Source organism: Enoplosus armatus, chromosome 16 (assembly GCF_043641665.1).
Source record: "Enoplosus armatus isolate fEnoArm2 chromosome 16, fEnoArm2.hap1, whole genome shotgun sequence".
Taxonomy (NCBI): domain Eukaryota; kingdom Metazoa; phylum Chordata; class Actinopteri; order Centrarchiformes; family Enoplosidae; genus Enoplosus; species Enoplosus armatus.
This window is the reverse complement of record NC_092195.1, coordinates 19,815,858-19,834,586: the sequence shown is the minus strand read 5'-3', so window position 1 is coordinate 19,834,586 and position 18,729 is coordinate 19,815,858. Positions and strand designations below refer to the sequence as shown.

The following is an 18,729-nucleotide window of genomic DNA, read 5'->3' as shown; positions in this document are numbered from 1 at the left end:
TGTACCTTTTCATCACGGATTCACTACACTCTTATCCCTTATACTGGGGTACACGACTGTGATTTTGAGGAATATTAACACACCTGTGTATAAAACAAAGAGGCAGAAACTTTAGCTTCCGTTCAGCTAGCGCGCCGCCAGCCTCTTGGTGGTTTTAAGTTCCTCCAAAAGTCTACGCCTCATCTAGTGACACTTGTTTTAAGTATTACACTAACATAGGAACAAGCAGAATGAAATGTATTTGGCATTCATTATGGTGTGAATTCTTCTGTCACCAGCTAAGGAGGTCGTCCTTGGTCTGCCGGACCCTTTATGGTTACTAAGCTCACCAGTGTCAACCAAATCAACTGTTTTATCAGGTTTTCTTCTTCATAATGTTCCAAACAGTTCATTTTGATGAGGTTTGGCCAATGTCTCTTCCTGTTTTCTTTTTGTTTCTCAGCCGCATAATGGTGTCCTCGACTTTGATTCGCAAAAAAAAAAAGACACCTAGACACCTAGAATCAAGACTTACACCCTTATATATGCTGTAACAAAGCAATTGTTTTTGTTTTTTTTTAATTAATACTTATTTACCTTTTAATTTTCTCTATTTGTCTGTATTTTATCACCTGAATTTCTCCATTGGGGATCAATAAAGGCTTATTTTATTCTAACATTGTCTATTAATATTCTGTCAATTGACTATTATCACTTAATTGATCAATCATTTCACTTAATTTATACAGGAATTTACAGCAGTCCTGGAGCTGACTTTAAAATGCTATTTATATTTGGGTTATTCTGTTAACTTTAAACACACTTTTGGATTTCTGCTCATCGCTGCTTGTGCTCCCATACCATGGGAATAAGTGAGAATGGTCTATTTATCTATTTTGTTTATTTATGACGAGCCAGTTTCATGACCTGAGTTAGAATAAACTGGAATCATCTTTTAACCAACACAACTCAAGTCTGAGTTACACATCTGCACCTTTGCAGCAAATAATGGAGAATAAACAGAGATTTCATTTATAATTTGATTTTGACCTGATTTTTATTTAATTTTCTTTTTTATGTAATTTAAAATGTGGGAGGAAACCGAAGTGCTCGGAGTAAACCCACGGCAACACAGGGAGCACGCGTGTGCACCTCACAGCATGGGGCCCGGAAATGAACCCTTAGCTAATTGCTGCGAGGCCTCAGTGTTGAACACTGAGGGGCCTGTGTGGCCCTGAGAGACCTGAAGTCCTGCATCATATCCAGGTAGAACTCGGTGCTACTAACTGGACATGAGCTTGGAACTTCAGGCCCCAATAGACCTTTTTCACAGCAGAGGTTTAGACTTTTAGACTAGCAGGAGCCAGCATGCACAATACCAGGATCCTGGAACTAACTCACCTAAATGGCAGGGAGTGGTTTTTAATATTATCAATTACATTGTGCTTTTCCTGCTGTGACAAGCCAAAATATCTGCTGTGAAAAAGGCCTGACCCACCCACCCACCCACCGCTAGTGATTACTTTTTGCGGCTAGTTTTGAAGCAGGCGGAGAACAGCTTGGCCCATGGTCTTGAAGACTGACTTGAAGATGCCGCTGCTCTTTTTCGGTGTCATCAGGTGCCGTTTTACAGTCTCGATTACGTATTCGTAAACCGATGCATCCTGTGACAGCAGGCTCATCTGCAACAGTCCTGCGCTGCCCATCTTCTTGCACAGCTCTTTGTGCACTGCCTTGACTGTCCGTTTAATGTGTTTCCCACTTGCCTTGACAGTAACGTCACAGCCTGTAGTCTCTTCCCACAGCATCTCTTTCAGTGTCATGATGGTGGTTTTGAAGTCAACACTGGACAGTTTAATGGACTGATTTTTCATAATCTGGTTAACCAGTCCTGACACCAGCATCACACAGCACAGTGGGTCCCACTCTTGGACTGGCTGTGCTGTGGTCTCACGAGCAGCTTCAACGGCTTCATCACTGATAGCTGGCTCATCAGTGGTAGAAGCTGGTGCTGCTTCAGACACAGGTGTCAACGTGTGGCTCTCCAGTACCAAGCGGCCCTGTGTGAGTGCTGGCAAACTGTGCACTTCTGTCTTAATCCGCCTCAGGGCAACGCTCAGGAGGTCCTTCTTTGTCTCTTGCTGTTGCACCTGCTGGTTGAGCCAGTTCCACATCAGCTTCATGAATTTGTCCACTTCCACATTAATCTCGACCCGACAGTGCAGCTTGTGTTTGTTGTCAGGTTTCAGATGGTGGAATAGCACATCACCCAGCTGCTTCGCAGTAATTTGGTGTTGGCCTCTGGAAATGTCATTGGCAATTCTTTGGTAGATGCACACCTCGTGTGTGCTCTTTCCTGTCTCTGGATCTTCCTCTGGTGGGATCATGTCCTCCACCAAGCAATCCACCCCCTGAATTAGCAGCTTCAGTGATGTTTTGTCTTTAGGTGTTGTGAAGCAGTCAAGTTTGCGCCTCAGTTTTGTCACAAAGCTGAGGATTGAGTCCTTTGCAAATCTGTGTACAAAAAACGCCTTGATTTTCCTTCCCACCCTTTTCCAGCAGGACGTAGATTTGGCCTCTGTCTCCAGTTTAAGCTCTTCCATTATAACTTTGACAATCTCAGATGCTGCTCTCTCTGTATCCTGAGAGGAGCTGGACATAAACAGGCTTAATTCCTCACTTGAGATGTCATCGTTGAAGTCAAAGGCGGTGATGTTAACTGCCTGTTCCTCCAGGATCTTCTTCACGGTGTCGACGGCTGTATCCACGGAGCTGTCCCCAGAGGAAACCTTTTCTGGTTTATCCTCTTCCAGAGGAGTTACGAGGGTCTGAGATGACTCCCCACTTCCAACCAGCTCCTTGTCCTGCTCTGTCGATCTTTCCATGGTTGACTTGATTTCGTCTGCTGGCAGTTTTGAACTTTGCTGACCTGGCTTGTCATTATTTGACCTAGATCTGCATGTCATCTTAGCCGCATATTTCTTTAGTACTTTGACCATGTGTCTGACTATGGCCTTTAGTCTGCGGGTGGAAGACTTGAAGCACTGCGGTATGTTTCCCTCGCTGCTGCCTCCGCTTCCACTTCCTCCAGAACTTTTGGCGAGCTCGGAGTTTACACTCTTGGTTACTTCTTTCACCACAAGCTCTGTCACCTCCTTTGCGCTCTGGCAACGGATGTCCTGGACACCCATCACCTCCGCAAGAGTGAGAGAAATAGTGTCACCCAGACACGTGTGGACCTGGTCTTCGGATATGAAATTGTTCTTCCGTGACTCATCAGATCCAGAAGCGCTTCTGGGTGATTGGGGAGGACTTAACGTCAATTTTAAGTCACTCTCCTCTTGTAGGCTTTGTTGGAATGCCTCACAAATGTACCTGGATACGGTGTTAATTATATCCGTACACATTTGCATTATGAGGTTTTCTGTGGCCTCGTCAGCAGACCCACATTCCAACTTGACCCACTGTATCGCCGTCAGTTTGCCCAGGAATAGTCGGACAAGCGGGCGAAGAGTCTCAGGTGTGGCCGGGGGAAGGGCCTGAACCATCTTCTCGTGTGTCTGTGTTGTATACATCGTATCTGCTAGTATCGGTTTTCAGTCGCTGTATTTCGTCTCCTTGGAAGGGAATGTGAATGTGCTCTTGAAAATCTGAAGTAAACTAACAGTGAAAATCTGAAGTAAACTAACAGTGAAAATCTGAAGTAAACTACCAGTTCGATTGGGATCCTTATACAAGCTCACAGACCAGATATTGGCCCTTATATAAGGTCCGGGGCGCTCGCTTGGCTTTGATGCTTTGATGCTTTGATGATGTCATGACATTCCAGCGGCTTCAAGTAGAAGAATTTAAAAGAAAACATTCAAGCAAACCCCCAAATAAGGACTGTCCAATCACAGCATAGCAACCGTATCTAGGCATGGCAGGACTGCCAAGCTTCTTTTTTTTTTCTGTCTTAGCTTTTATTGAATTAATTTGAATATAAACACAAACACAAAAAAGACAAGAATTATAACAAACATAGACAGTGTGGTTACTTCCAAATAACTGAAAAGAATAAAGGAAAATAATGACTACAAATAAATAAGTAAATACTTTACTGAGTTTTTAATTAAAATATAGGGAAGAAATGTAAAACAAAAACGACATATCATGTCAGAGCTTTTATTGTTATTACCATTTATTTTATGCGAAATGAGGGATGTTTCACCAGGATACAAGTTCTTTAAGGAATTAATTATTAATGACAATTTCATGGACATGGAGTTCATTATTCTTGACTCTTTGGTGTGGAACTTTCCAAGAAGGCACAGAAGTTTTATGGACTCTAAAGAGTTACCAAAATAAAATAAAAAACTACTGACCACTGATTCCTTCAGTTCTATCGGTTCAGAGAAGGCAGGGAAGATAGACATCTGTCTCCAGATGTGGGCAGTATAGGGACATTTAAAGACGTGGACCAGTTATCTTACTCATAGTTACAAAACGAGCAGTTTGAGGAAATAAATGTTTCAGAAATGTCGAGAGGATAATGTGTAAATTAGTGTATAATTTGATGACATATATATTTAACTGTTTTTGTTAATAAACAAGTATGAGGGTCATACAAAGTATTGAGAAATGGGAAAATAAAGAGTGTCTCCAGGAAAACAAGTCAAATTGACGCCAGTGGCTGAGAAAATCAGCCTGTACAGGTCAGAACCTGTGACAACACCGCCATGAAGGGCTGGATGTCCACTGTTTCACCAGCATGATGGTCACACGAGTCAGTGTTTGCTTCAGTCTCAGATTGTGTACATCGGACAAGATTGCTAGTCAGCATCATAATCATGTCTTCTTCTTTCTAATAAATATTTTTTACAGTATTTCTTCTACTTGTAGTTTAAACATTTGCATTAAAGGAGATTAAGAAAAGTATGGAAATTAAACGTTAACGTCCAACGTATCTATGAGTGTGTACATTCATACATTCATACAATGTATGAGTGTCAATAATTTGCTGAGAATATTTGGGATAAATAGACAAAATAATTAAACAGTAAACAACAGAAACTGAACACTCTTATCTTAATGAAGGTAGAATTTATTGCAGGACTGTTCTGAGCAGACTAGTCTAAGCTAAGTCTACTTAAACTGGGAACTGAGTATCTAGTTTACTGTGTTTTTAATAGTTCTGCACAAATTACCACTAAAAACAAGTAAGATTTATTTCAGAATGACTTCCAGAATGGCATTCATACGACATTAAGACAGATATGGGGATATTCTGGATGGTCTGGGAGGCAAAAAGAGTTTTTTATAACCCAAGTTTGTAAATGCAACAGCTAGAAAAAGCCTGCAGTGCAGAGCAGAGCCCCCATGTGTTGTGTACCTGTGTTACTCCCCCCAGATATTTCAGTATCTTCAGAAAATAATAAGAGGGAAAGAAAGAGAAAACTGTAAAACCGTTCAATTGTTAAGATGTGTTGAGGTTTATTTATTGTGAAATTGGTTGAGACTGTTAAATCAAGATGTGAAACAGTTAACAAAGAAAAAGGGAAACTCAAGCTGCTGCTACACTTTATTTTATTTTTGTAAAATTAAGCACTTTAAGCTAAGATGCACAATTTTTCAAAAGCTATTTTATTTATTTTCTTAATGAGAGAAGAACATTGTACATATCTACAGTATTATATATCTGTAGAGTTCAACGTTAAGTGACAATAAATATTGTCAAAATGTTTTTGAATTGTACTTTCTTTATTTGATTTGACAGTCAGTTGTTGATTATGTGCAGACTTCAATATATATCACACTAAATCACAACGCAAGTTAGACTTTATGATGTTCAAGACCTTTGCTTGAGGACATTTTCTCTAACTGGACATCTTCGAATTTTAGTTGAATACTCCTGCTCTATACCATTCAGTACTAATGCCACTATAGATACATTATGAGACAGTAGCCTTTGGTTTTCCATCAAAGGCCTCAGCATCATGGGAGGATTATGCAGAAATTGGCATGCAACCCTGCATTTTCAAATGGTACAGTGACAAGGTGTGAGCAACAGGACACAATGAAAAAAACAAGCGATACAATGACGGACAGTTCACTATAGAGGAACCAACCCAAATCTGGCTAAGAGTTTAAAGGAACTCTAGGTTTTGCCTGGGCTCAACAGCTTATATCATATCTGTCTTAATTATCTCCATGTTTCCGTTGCTCACATCTTTTCCCTGCGTTTTAGTCCCACTTAAAGGCTGGAAAGTGCAGAAGTAACATCTGAGATGTTTGCGTGGCTGTTTTCTTTCATCCTTTATTTTGGGTACAACATTAACCAGTCCATTTTGAATCCATCTCATGAGAAGCAAAAAGAAAAAAACACAAAGAAAAGATGAAAGGACAGAAGAAACCTGGAAACACGCCTTTAGTAATATTAGATGGAGCACCATCTGAAGCAACATCGGTGATGGTGGTACAGCTAGATCAGCTCTGTAGCAAACAGAAGACACACTATTCATCTCAACTGATGCTGACAAAACAATCTTAACACAGGGTCCGTTTAGCGGCTCGAGCCTCACAATCAGATGGAGATAGAGTTTGGCAGGTGTCACACTAGTTTTGCATTTGTACAGATAATGTTATTCACTGTCCGAATAATTATCAGGGAAAAAGCCAAAGATTTTAAGGGAAATGCTCATATATTGTTGTTAAATATACCAAATTCAGATGGATGATACTGACCCTACACCTGAGGAACACAATACCCACAGGGCAACATTTCAGTGAAACCAGCGGAGACTGTCCAAAAACCTGTCCCGTGCATGATTTCCCGTTGTTTACGATTGTTGGTGTGGAAGTAGATGTTTTAGTGGGGGACATTTAATAATAGTTCAGCAGCAGTTCTCAGCTGACAATTGAATTTCAGCACCAGCATGTTAAAGTAGTTTGTACCACCTGACATTTCCGGTACATGGTGGACCTTTGAAAACAATCAATGTGTTTGAAACATAAAATGTGACACCTGCAGCCGAGATTTAAGACAACCTTTAAACTACAGGCAGAAGGACCAAGTCGACAGAAAGATTTGGAGTTTCATGTCCTGCAGGGCTTTGTATTGACCGAGAAGGAGAACTGTACATAAAACGACAAATTAATCAAAATGAATGGTCGTCAATGATAGTGATACAGAATACTGTCACTGTCTCTTTGGTACTTCTTTTCCTAATGTGTTTTCTCCATGAATATCAATGTCATTGCCAATAAAAACATTCCACATGATTTAATTTATCTTCAAATAATTAACAAGCAACATACTTGAAACTTCACGGGTTTCTACTCAATCAGACATTTCACTTAAAACCAGAAATAAAAAGTCCTTAACATTGTCTGGGCACCTTGAATGTCTGTCCAAAATGTTTTGCCCATCCATCACATAGATGTTGAGATATACTGAGTGAAAGCTTTGACCTGCTGGCGGCGCTGAAGGACCACCAGTCAGTAGGATTTATACATCGGGAACCACGAATATCTGTACAACATTTCATGGCAATCCACCCGTATCAAAGCAGGAAAAGCACCGGTGTACGTGATTACATTAACAATGGCTCCATTCCATTAAGTGTCCCGGTAAGCCATGTCAGTGAATGAGCACGCACAATACCAGAGCCCTGGAACTGGCTCACCTAAATGGAATGCAGCCATCATTAATGTTATTAATTCCACCTCAAAATGTCATGAGAAGGGTCTATAGTTGTTGTATTTCAGTCTGGACCAAAGTGGTGAACCGAATGGCAGAACAGACCAACAGACCAACAGACCAACCACACCTCTAGCATGGCTGAAAATGCATTCACCCATCTCCTGAAATATCCCACACCTGTACATCTTCTCAAAAAAGACATTTAAATATGTACATCTCCACATCTGAAGTCCGGCAGAGAGTTCATTCACTCGCTCGCTATTCAACATTTCACATCATATTTCATTACGTTACATCATGTTCACTCTGACATCTTTTGCTTTCGGTCCATTCTCTCCTTATTTCTTTCTTTCATTCATGGACTTCATTTTAACAAAGGTCATTTACGCTGACAATGGTGCAATGTTGAGAGCAAAGGAATGAATACGAGTGAAAAAAAGGGTACAGCGTGAAAGAGAGGGATGTGAAACAGAGAGACGGAGGAGGTAGCGCTCATGTACAGAGATGAAGGTTGGTGGGAAGGAAGAGAAAAGGTCCTTCCTCCCCATCAGATGTGTTAGACCACATCTGAGGTCACCTCCGATAATGTTCGTTCTGCCTTTACTGTCAGTTTCTCCTGGACGGATGTTGTTTGTCTGCAGCTTTTATGTTTAACGGTAATGATGCAGAAAAAACGTCTCTTCATTCACCCTTTTATGGATGTACAAGTCAGAACACGTTTGCTGGCAGTGGGTCACTGTACCGTCTGATTTCTGAGGTCCGTTTCTTCTGAAAAGCTGCACTTTGCTAACTGCTAACCAAAACACACAAGATTTCTAATATTTAGCTTCAAGGAAGTGATTGGGGAGGGACACTTCTCTATCTAAAGGGAAAAAAATGAAAACACTGTCTTCCAAAACAGCGGGGAGGTGGATCCATGAGGGGTCTTTAAGTGTAGCAGGACTATATGCTACCACAGGGACACGGACCGACACAAAACAACCAGAATGTGCTCACAAAAACAACTTTCTTTCTTCCATTTCTTACACTGTACACGATGACATTAATATTCTTTAAACCCTTTGCTTCCGCTGTGATTGGTCACTGTGAAAACCGATGTTGACAAGTCAGAACCTCTCGGAAAAGCTGAACTGATTTTATGACGAGACGCTTGGATTTGCCAGGAAAAAGGAAGTCTGACACTCAACAACAACAAAAAAAAATTGTTAACCTTGGTTGTTTGTTAAAACAGCTTAAAAAGACACGTTTATGTTGATGTTCATAAAGTGCAGTGGTGAGGAAGTGTGGGGGATGGGCATTCGAAAGGGTTTGTGTCCTGTAACCTACATAAGCGCTCAGTCATACGCATCATCTTGGAAAATGTCCCACACAAATGGGACATTTTGGAATCAAACACCTATTTAATCAGTCGGGTAGAAGGACTTGTTTATTAAAGAAATGTTCTAAAGAGGACAACTTATGCAACAAGCGTTTAACTGCCTTGAGAAAAAGCTGGACTCGCTAAGCATGCGTGCACCTTACTGAAATGAAGTTTGTAGCTTTGTGAAACCGTCAAAGACTTTTTCTTTGTTTGAAATTCTGCATTGAAAACCCAACTGAAGTGTTCCTCAGCAAAGTGCTGAACGCTCATTGTTTAAGGAGAGCAGCTCAGTGCAGAGCTGCAACAGTTAAACGCTGCAGTTACAGTACAAAGCTCCCAGGTGTGTGCGATAGTGTGTGTGGGTGTGAGAGTAAGTGGCCCCCCAGGATATCAGTGTAAATGAATAGTGTGTTCTCAGTCAACCTCCCTAAATAAGGCTTTTACTACAAGCAAGGGGCCAATTTTAAATAGTGAGACGTTATAGCTTTCCTCAAAACCTTTCCTCTGGTTAAAACGCCTGAAGAAGTAACTTATAACTGTAGGTGCAAACATATTGATCTGGCAAAGTTGATTTACCTGGTATTGAGTTTTTGGAGTCCAAGTGAAATTAAACTGGACCCACCTCAAGATGAGGGACAGGTGTGGGAAGACTAATTGCTCAGATTAAATATTGAATATTTTAGCTTTTAGAAAAATGAAATTATAACATGAGAAAGAATATTTTAACCTTTGACATTTGTGTCTAGCAGGAAATGCCTCACCTGGGCTTCGTTGTCTTTGAGCAGCCGCTTGGTTCGGGCACCGCCAGGGTCGTCTGTCACGTTAAGAATCACCACGCTCTTCTTTTCCCAGCCAATGAATGAACCGTCCGTCATACCCTCCACCATGGCCAGGAAGTCCTCATAGCCGTGGTGACGGGTGGTGACCACAGAGAAGGAGGTCCAGTCGTACTCTTCAAGCACCTCGAAGATTACCTCGAGCTGGAGTGAGGTGGAGCAGGTGAATTGGAGGTAGATGGAGCCGCTTTCCTGAAAGCAAGGACAGAGATAACATGAACCCATCAGTACATTTGAGCATTCAGGTAACAAATCACTGTTATCAGTTCTGACTACTCGAGCTTGTTGCTCCGGTGGAACTATTTTTAGCCAGGATGGCGCATTCTGAGATTTCAGCATTTGCTTTGGTGGGCTTAAAGTTACCGTAATCGACTGCCAGAGCTACGAAAATAATGTTCAAGCTGTAATAAACCATAGTTTTCCTTTAAGGTTAGTAAAACAGACAACATTCATTCTGGGATGAGATGCAAACTCCAGTCTCCAGCATGAAAGTCAGACACTGAGCTCTTAATCATGAGGAATAACGTGTGAGAGACCAACAAACAGCATTCACCTTAACTTGTCTGTGTTGAGAATTAAATGCAAAATAATATGAACAAAAATAAAAATGTTCACAGTTATGAACACATTCAGTCCAAGGAATGCAGTTCTCACAACTAAATGATCTTTTCACTTCACCAGTGAACATGAAGGTATCGTTTATATAAAATATGTTTTCATTTCTTTCTGAACTACTTGAGCTGTCACATGAACTGACTTCTTACAGCGATGAAATAAACAGGCATTGCAGCATAACCATAAGCTCACCAGTAGATAGCATAAATGCTACCAAACTAAATAAAAATGGTTGAACTCTGTAACCGCGCTATCTGTAAGCTCTCGGCTAGCTAGCTAGCTAGCTGGCTAAAACGTCGAGTTAGCATCACAGCTAGCGAGCTAATCATGTTTACTGCCGACTGACCACCAGTGGCTGTGTGAACTAATATTATAAACTGACGTAGTAGAGCGCACTGATGGTGGGTTTAACAGTGTTTATTGTGAGTTTTTATGTGACGTAGCAAAGGACACATTTCGGCAGTAACTGATGTCTTTTTACTACAGTGGCACTGAGCTTTGCTCTCCCTATTATCTGATATTTCTGGTGGCTGACAGATCCACACATTAAATAATATGAGTAAAAACTCTGTGATAATACTGTAATACAGTAATGAAAATGTAATTTATATTCAAGGGAGAAAATAGTTTTCTAAATCTTTTGTAATTCGAAAAAGTTAGTGGATATACTGGCATGTTTTGGAGGAAAGTCTTTAGCTTCTTTCATAATGATTTTTTGCATAGTTTGAATCACAATTTGCCTGAACCAAGTAGAGATAAATGCCTTCAGCTGTCTGTCAGCCACATGACCCTTACCTCGCAGGGTCTGTCGAGTCTCCTGAGAGGAGCATGATACTCCCTGCTGGAGCCCCAAGCGTTAACAGCAGGTCAACAAGCAGAGCCACATATCTGCATTTTCATATGTTTCCAGCACTGGCACTGAACTTCACTGTAAATTTGCACTCTGTTTAACTGTCATGGACGTAATTCGGGGACTGTAAGTCAGTCATGTCAGAGCGTGAGTGCGTCTGAGCTAGTTCTCATCCAGCTCAGCTCTCGTCTTTGCCTCGTGGCTGACGGGGCTTCAGTTTTGCTGGGGAGGAAACACTGGGAGGAATAACACAGTCTGTGTGTCAAAAAAGTCCTTGGCTTCTGAAGAAGGCTTTCAGTGTCAATGAAAGAAACAATGATCGCCTTCCTCTCTGCTGCTCCACTCACATTTAATCTGGATAGATGAGCCGCTCTCTGGTTGAAAGAGGAATTCATTTCTTTTGGCTTTTCTTCTATTGTATTTTTCTTAAAAACAGAACAAAGGAACAGGATGGAAAAATCCATATAGGTTGAGTGTTGGAATGAATGTCAGAGCTTAGGACATGACAGTGTGCACATGCACTTTTTTGACATTGTCCAAAGTTTTCAGCAGTGTTGTAAATTAGTAAAAAAAAAAGAGTAATAATAACATTGAATTATTTAGCTCCTTCTGAACATTAAACAAAGAGGCAGTGAGCATGTGTTTAAATTAATGATCAAGAGGAAACTTCAGGGAGTATCTCGCCGCCTTCCCACGTCGACAGGGCTCACCTCGGGTTATGCTGCACTGAACTAGGTCAAATATCAAACCAGCATCAGCCTGATTTATGATGTAAGCTTGTCAGCTTTTCTTAACCCAGCTCAGAGTGGAGTGTACAGGGAACGTGCTGGGAGTGAGCGGCGGTGGCGTAGCCTGAAACATAAAACAAAATGCTCGTGTCCCCTTGGAAGCTAAAATAAAACACTCTACTAGCACTCTTGTCGTGTGAGCACTCACAAGAAACAATGAGTGACTGACGTTGTGTCCCAAGTCACAGTTTTAGAAGCACTGTTGACACAAGCTTGATTGATTCTTGGCATTTATCAGGAAACATGCATGAGTCAGCGTCCCAAAGGCAATTAAGAACTGGTTAGAGTTTAGTTATACAAATATTTCTCAAACGCAGAGCTACTCTGGAGGCAGAAATGCCTATTTGTGATGTTAAACCCCCGTAGCTTTTCTAAGTGAGTGAGACCCTAGTCCTCTTTTTATGCTAAATGATCAAGTTACCCTTGCTGCCTTTCCTAGTTCAAACCAACCTGTAGTATGTACTTAGGTGGCCTGACTGATGAAAAAAAATGTTTGCTGTGTATTCTTTTAAGATCAAGTTTCTTTTTGCTAGTCAAGCTGGCAAGTAGCTAAGTATTGGTTTAACTCAACCAACACCTGTTTTCCTGTGTTTCAATAATGTCTCATATTATCTTTGTGTCGTCCCTGGAGCAGCTCGTCCTCTCTGATCGTGTTTAAGTGTTTCAGTTTAAGGACAAAACTTTGAAGCTCAGTGAGCTTTTTTTGACAAAGGTAAAATGTGTCACAGCATAGCATTATAAATGAAGCATTGTGGTGTTACGGAGACGGCCCAGCCTACAAATCATATTCTTCAGACGTGAGAGAACAGACCCCAGCAAAAATCCCATAATCCTCATTTTTATATTTTTTTCAGTGAAAATGAAATGCAAAAATGACCATTCCCACTAAAACTCTCCACGCCATCGCAATGTCTGTCACAAAGTGACTTTACTGAGTCTAACAAGTGCACAATTCTTTCTGCACCTCGTGTTATAAAGCAAACTCACCTCCCACAATAAACACAGCTGCTTCAGACAGCTGAGTGTGTTACATCAACTCTCACCGTAGCTGAGGTTACAGTAGAAATCACAATAACCACATCATACTGTCAAGAAGATCCACTTAAACAAACTCTCCCACTTATTAAACATCACGTTTGTCACGCTAAACTGATTTATTAGCTTCATCTACTTATCACTAATGTCTGTCAGCAAAACATTACCTATTGTCATGCACAGATTAGCCAGTTGGAGAGCTGATACACAGTAATTAGTCTGTAACAATGGGAACGCAAGCATCCTTTTAAACAAGGTGACACAGCAGTCATCGTGATGAACTGAAACTCCAAAAACTCATCATCACATAAACAATGTTGATAAAAATGTAAAAATATATTTAAAGCAATTGCTAATACTGCAGTAAACTTGACTATTGCAATACTACAGTGTGCACTAAAAAAACGTCAAATTACCAGCACATTTCCTCTACTCAGTAAAGAGAAGCAATTCTGATGCTGATTAGCTTAGCAGCAGTGACAGAACTAAAGCAATTCTGACAAGAATGTAATTTTAGGTTGGTGATGAGGTCAGAGTAGCATGTTTCCTGAAATGTTTAGCATTTAGGAAACTATGACTATATCCTACAAGGGACTTAACAGATTCTTCACTTCAGCTCCGGTCTCTCTACATACATTTACCCACAGGCCCGAAGTATTTGTCATATCCAGAGATGAAAAGTACATTTTTGTGAAGAGTAAAGTCTGTTCCAGCTCTTGCTATGATGATAACAGTTACCTTTAACTATTACAATAACTTCTGCTTGTTTGCTACTACTGGCACATTTCCCTGAAGGTCCCATGTTGGTCTCAAAGCTGCTCTAATTGATATTTTTATATTAACAATGGATCCTGGATCATTTCGGGCCAGCAGCAAACAGCAGACAGACGAAGTTAGCGACTAGCAGGTGAACATGGCAGAGCATTTAGAATCTGAAGAGCCAGATGTTTCCCTCAGGAGTTGGTTGAGACCAAAACGGAGCTAAAAGAAGAGTGAATATTAACTAACGTGCATCTGGTGGCCAAAAGCGTACCTACAAATGAATGTTAGTATGGCTCCATGTGTGCTGGATGTGTAAATGTGCAACTGCTTGCTAACAAGTTCACTACATCAACTCTATAGGGTCTATGATATGTTAATGCTGTGTTTACAGCTTGTTCCGCTGCCCCCAACTGGCCAAAAAATCAATTAATGATGAAGGTAATGTATTATTCCATATAGGACAGTCTTTATTTTTCTCGTTTCAAAATGAATGCATAATTGAAATTAAATATTAATTATAAATCAAAACCTAACTTGGCAAGTCAATGATGTAATCTTAACTAGGAAACTAGACCATTACGAGTTGCCATCCGCTGACGGACTGCAGAACAAACAAGCCCACTTCATTAGAACTAAAAGAGAACAATATCCAGTTTTGACAGTAATGTGCTGAAATAATTATGAAACTTTAATTAAAGGATAGATTCACACATTTTCTTGTGTCTTTCTTCAAACAACAGTCAGTGCCTATTTGTAATTCGCTCTTTGTGTTTCCCTGTTGAGCTGCAGTGGAAGGACCGCAACAAAACAAAGGAGTTTGTACTAAAAGGATAAAGTCTAGAATATATTTTTGATGGGCAGTATGAAGATAAGGAATGATTACAGCATGCAAAAACTCTTTCACTGTTCATATGAGCGCCTGACTATTGTTTTAAGACAGCACTATGAAATTGTGAACCTATCCTTTTAGTCCACTGCAACAATATTTCTAATCCCTAATCTTAATTTAAAATCAAGAAACCCCCCCCCAGAAAGGTCAGGAGGTGATTCTTCAGTCACTTCACACGTTATTTCTTACAGTCTGCGTTTCATCTTCTAAGCCACAGATAGTCCTTGCTTCAGTCCAAAGGAAATTAAAAGGGTTTATGATGCAACGTTAAGTAATCCATTTTTACCTGTGGCTCTCGTCCCAGGCTGGCCCCTCCCCCTACGGCAACCACGGGAACCCCGGTCTGGGCGGAGACAAACTCCAGCATGGGGGCCAGGGGGGCGCGGTTCGGCGGCGGCGGTCTCTCCTCCTCAAACACCAAACCCTGGAAGTAAAACAAAGGTTGCACAATGAAACAAAGCAGGCAGTAGGCATTACATCAGCCTCATCGAGACGCGGTTTCACAAGCTTCTCATCAGACTTTTATTCATCAAAGCTGCTGTTTCTTTCTTTCTTATGCACCCTGAGAATAAATTAAAGGCAGAACGAGTGGGCAAAATATATTAGAACAATGTGTACGTTCACACACTGTTCACAGCATTCGAGATAACAGCTCATTCTCCAGTAAAGACTTTATTTTCTTACCCTGCTAACAAATGTGTCGACCGCTGAAGAAACTGAATCTTTCCAAAGAGTTTTAGAGGTTTAATGAAGTAATGAAACATCTGTTGGAGGCTTTAAAAATGGGACTCCTGTGTTGCTCTGATTGGCAATCAATGTTCGCAGAGATAAAATCAGAGTTAAGTCCCTGCAGCGGACTGGCATCCTGTCAGGAGAAGAGTGTGAGTTATACCTGTAGAGCTTAAACTGCCTCACACCACAGAAACAGCAGATAAGGCACCTCAGCTCCTACATGGGCTTACGAACAGGCGTGGCTGTTGCATACATGCTGAACTACTGCTGCAAACAAGCCATGTTTTGTATGAATGCTCTGGTAACCAGGGTTTTGTTGCGATTACCTTTCAAGAAAGAACTGTCAGCAGCGGTAATGAATTCAGGATAAATGCATGAAGTTCTGGCGACTGATACGAGGACACGCAATAGTGATTTGAGGATGGCTTGATGACTTGACGCTTGTTTTCTTGTAGCGATTCAGGGGAAGCAAATTGAAGTTAAGTGTAGCTGACAGCTCAATTCTCACAGGGAAGCATTTGATATGCAAATAGGCTTCAGACAGGACCTGGAAATCAGATGGCAAGAGTAACTTAAAAGAGTTAATATCATACTTGATCTAAGACGTTTATAATAAGACCTCTCCACTGTTCTGACATGAAAACAAATAGAAAGATAGACACAGATTAGATAAATAGATACATAAATAATGTATATATTTATTTTTATAGAAGAATGAATGAATATATGAATGAGTAAACGAACCAAGAGTAGTGTGTTTTATTACCTCCGTCAGTATGATCACAAGCAGCTCTCAGAGTTGAGGTTGCAGACTCAGATCTGCTCCCATCCACAAGTGTTATACTATGAATGAATGAATGAGTGAAGAGATGAACAAACTGTACAATGAAAATGAACATGAATGAATGACGGGACAGTTTGTAATTTCTATAAAACACAGCGGCAACACCAACATGCCGACGGTCTGACAGAGTAAATGCATGTCTCAGCTGTAAAACTTCGGCTCTGATCTTTAAGGTCTCAGCATATTTCAAAACCAAAAGGCCCGTCGGACAAACAGAGGCTGAAACCCCGTCCCCTCACCTTCCTACAGTGAGCTTGGGTGGGTTGTGTCTGGCAAGTTTTGTAACTTTAAAATAAAGACAATCCAACCATCACGCCCACTTCACGCAGTGATTCGCCACGTGTTCGGATAAAACACTGTAGATACTTGTTCTTTTAAAGCATACTCTGGCCTTTAGATTAAATCTAACATTATACTTTATATCGTACCCAAGATGGTACATGAACGTTTCCAAGAGGGAACCTTGAATAAACATTACTAAAATGATTCCAAACCCCATCAAGTAGTTGTTGTAGGAACGTTATTTTGGACGGTATGGGTTCGTATCCTTAAGGAAACATTGTTTTCCTGTTACTTGGGGATGTTATGTTACGTTTGATCATTGTCAGATAGTTGCTCTATCACAGACTTCGATGAAATGTGGTGCATGTTATATTATGTCTACCTGCAGTGGTGTGGTGGCCAGCAGCTCACACAGCTGCAGCAGCAGGCTGCCTGGGCTGCTCTCATTCACAGCCAGGTAGATGACGTTGGCCTGACCCGATGGCGTCATCACCGTCTCCCCCACGAGGGCAGCCAGCGACAGGGATGACAAGGGGGAGGAGGAAAACGAGGCCATCGCAGCCGCTCCTTCCAACAAAGCTGTATCCGTTTCTCCCTTTCCTCCTCCTCCTCCTCCTCCACCTCCCGGACCATTTCCCGGCCCCGGCCCCGGCTCGCTGACCCCCGCGCCTCCCACCACCGCCGTCTCCGGGAGCAGGGAGGAGCCCGAGTGGACCACGGCGATGTTGACACCACCCGAGTCCCTCTCTCTCTCCCGGGGCCGGAGCAGCAGGGGGGGCGAGGGGCGCGCGGGCCCCGTGCAGGCCAGCACAGCCAATAGCAGTGAGAGGGCGGGCCTTGGGGCCACCATGGGGTAAAGGGAGGGCCAGTGGCAGCTGGATGGGGTTTGGCAGGTGAGGCCAGGTGGGATTTAGGGATTTTTGGGTAGTGGGTGACGTCTGTGGGGGAGGAGGGAGGGAGGAGAGGGGCTCACAGTGCTTCACCTGATGAGGAGAGGAGACCCTGGAGAGGAGACAGAGAGAGGAGAGGATGATTTAATAACTGTGTCATCGTTCATATTTCTTCTCTAACCATGAGTTTCAAACAGTAACTCCTTTTTCTCTGTTATATCGGCGTGTGAGTGTTATCTCGAGTGGGACGGGTGATTTATGTGGCCGTTATGAAGCACAATTCTCCAGTTAACAGTGTAAATAAATGACACACACTGCACCTACTCAGCCTTGTATTTACTGCTCCTGCTCATCCTGTAAGTCTGTAAACTTAATACTGTTTACATTCCTAATGATTCAATCTTCCTGACAATCATGGTTAAATAGGACAACAACAAAAGTTAACAGAAAAGGATTTGTAGTGCAGAAACTCCAGACTGATTACTGTTTATCAACGAAGATGTTGTCTAAATCAAAATGAGGATCTTGTGGATTACAACTTTAAATACATTGATGATATCGTAAATACAAGACGGGTCTGAAGTCTGAAGAGGAGCATGGCGGCTTTTATTTGAACATTTTTGCACGTAGGACTTCAAGCAGAGATAACGGTAACAAAAACTAGCTAAATATGGTTTCTTATAGAGTGTAACAAATACAATGCTAAATTAACTCGACCTTATGCAACGTGCAGGTGATGTTAGTTAGTTGGACAAGCTAATATTTATGTTAGTAAAAATTAAACCATATGTCAGAGATTCTAATATATCATCTGAAAACATTGTCAGTGTCAGCTGCAGTGAAATTTCTACATGTGTTCCTCACACTGCCTTCAAAACTAATACATAAAATACAAAAATGCAGCTGCAGCTCCTCTCATCCACTTTGGAGGCAAGGGGGGGATTCATCTCAAGCCTAAGGATAAACTACACAAAAATATACCTTGGAAATTAGTACGAAATGTAGTATGCAGTATGACAGACACAGCAAGTGTTTCTGGCTGAAAAAGTCAGCGGAAGGGAAAAAGCACAGTATGCAGGCCAGGTCGTTTCCTCTGAGACAAAGTTTTTTTTTTTTCCAAAATCCAGCACAGGCTGAAGTCTAAGTCGCAGCATGCCAGCTCATAGATGGACCCAGAGGAACAGGC

General features: G+C 41.5%; 1 protein-coding gene across 1 annotated transcript in view; it reads right to left on the bottom strand.

Annotated features, from left to right (window-relative positions):
• grin2da (glutamate receptor, ionotropic, N-methyl D-aspartate 2D, a) overlaps positions 1-17,503 on the bottom strand; it is a 106,181-nt gene extending 88,678 nt beyond the window's left edge. The window contains exons 1-3 of the mRNA XM_070922192.1: positions 17,036-17,503; positions 15,082-15,219; positions 9,782-10,048 (exon numbers count right to left, since the gene is read on the bottom strand). Coding sequence (XP_070778293.1) covers positions 9,782-10,048; positions 15,082-15,219; positions 17,036-17,503 — 873 coding nt within the window. The remainder of the gene's footprint in view (positions 1-9,781; positions 10,049-15,081; positions 15,220-17,035) is intronic.
• Positions 17,504-18,729: the final 1,226 nt, after the last annotated feature.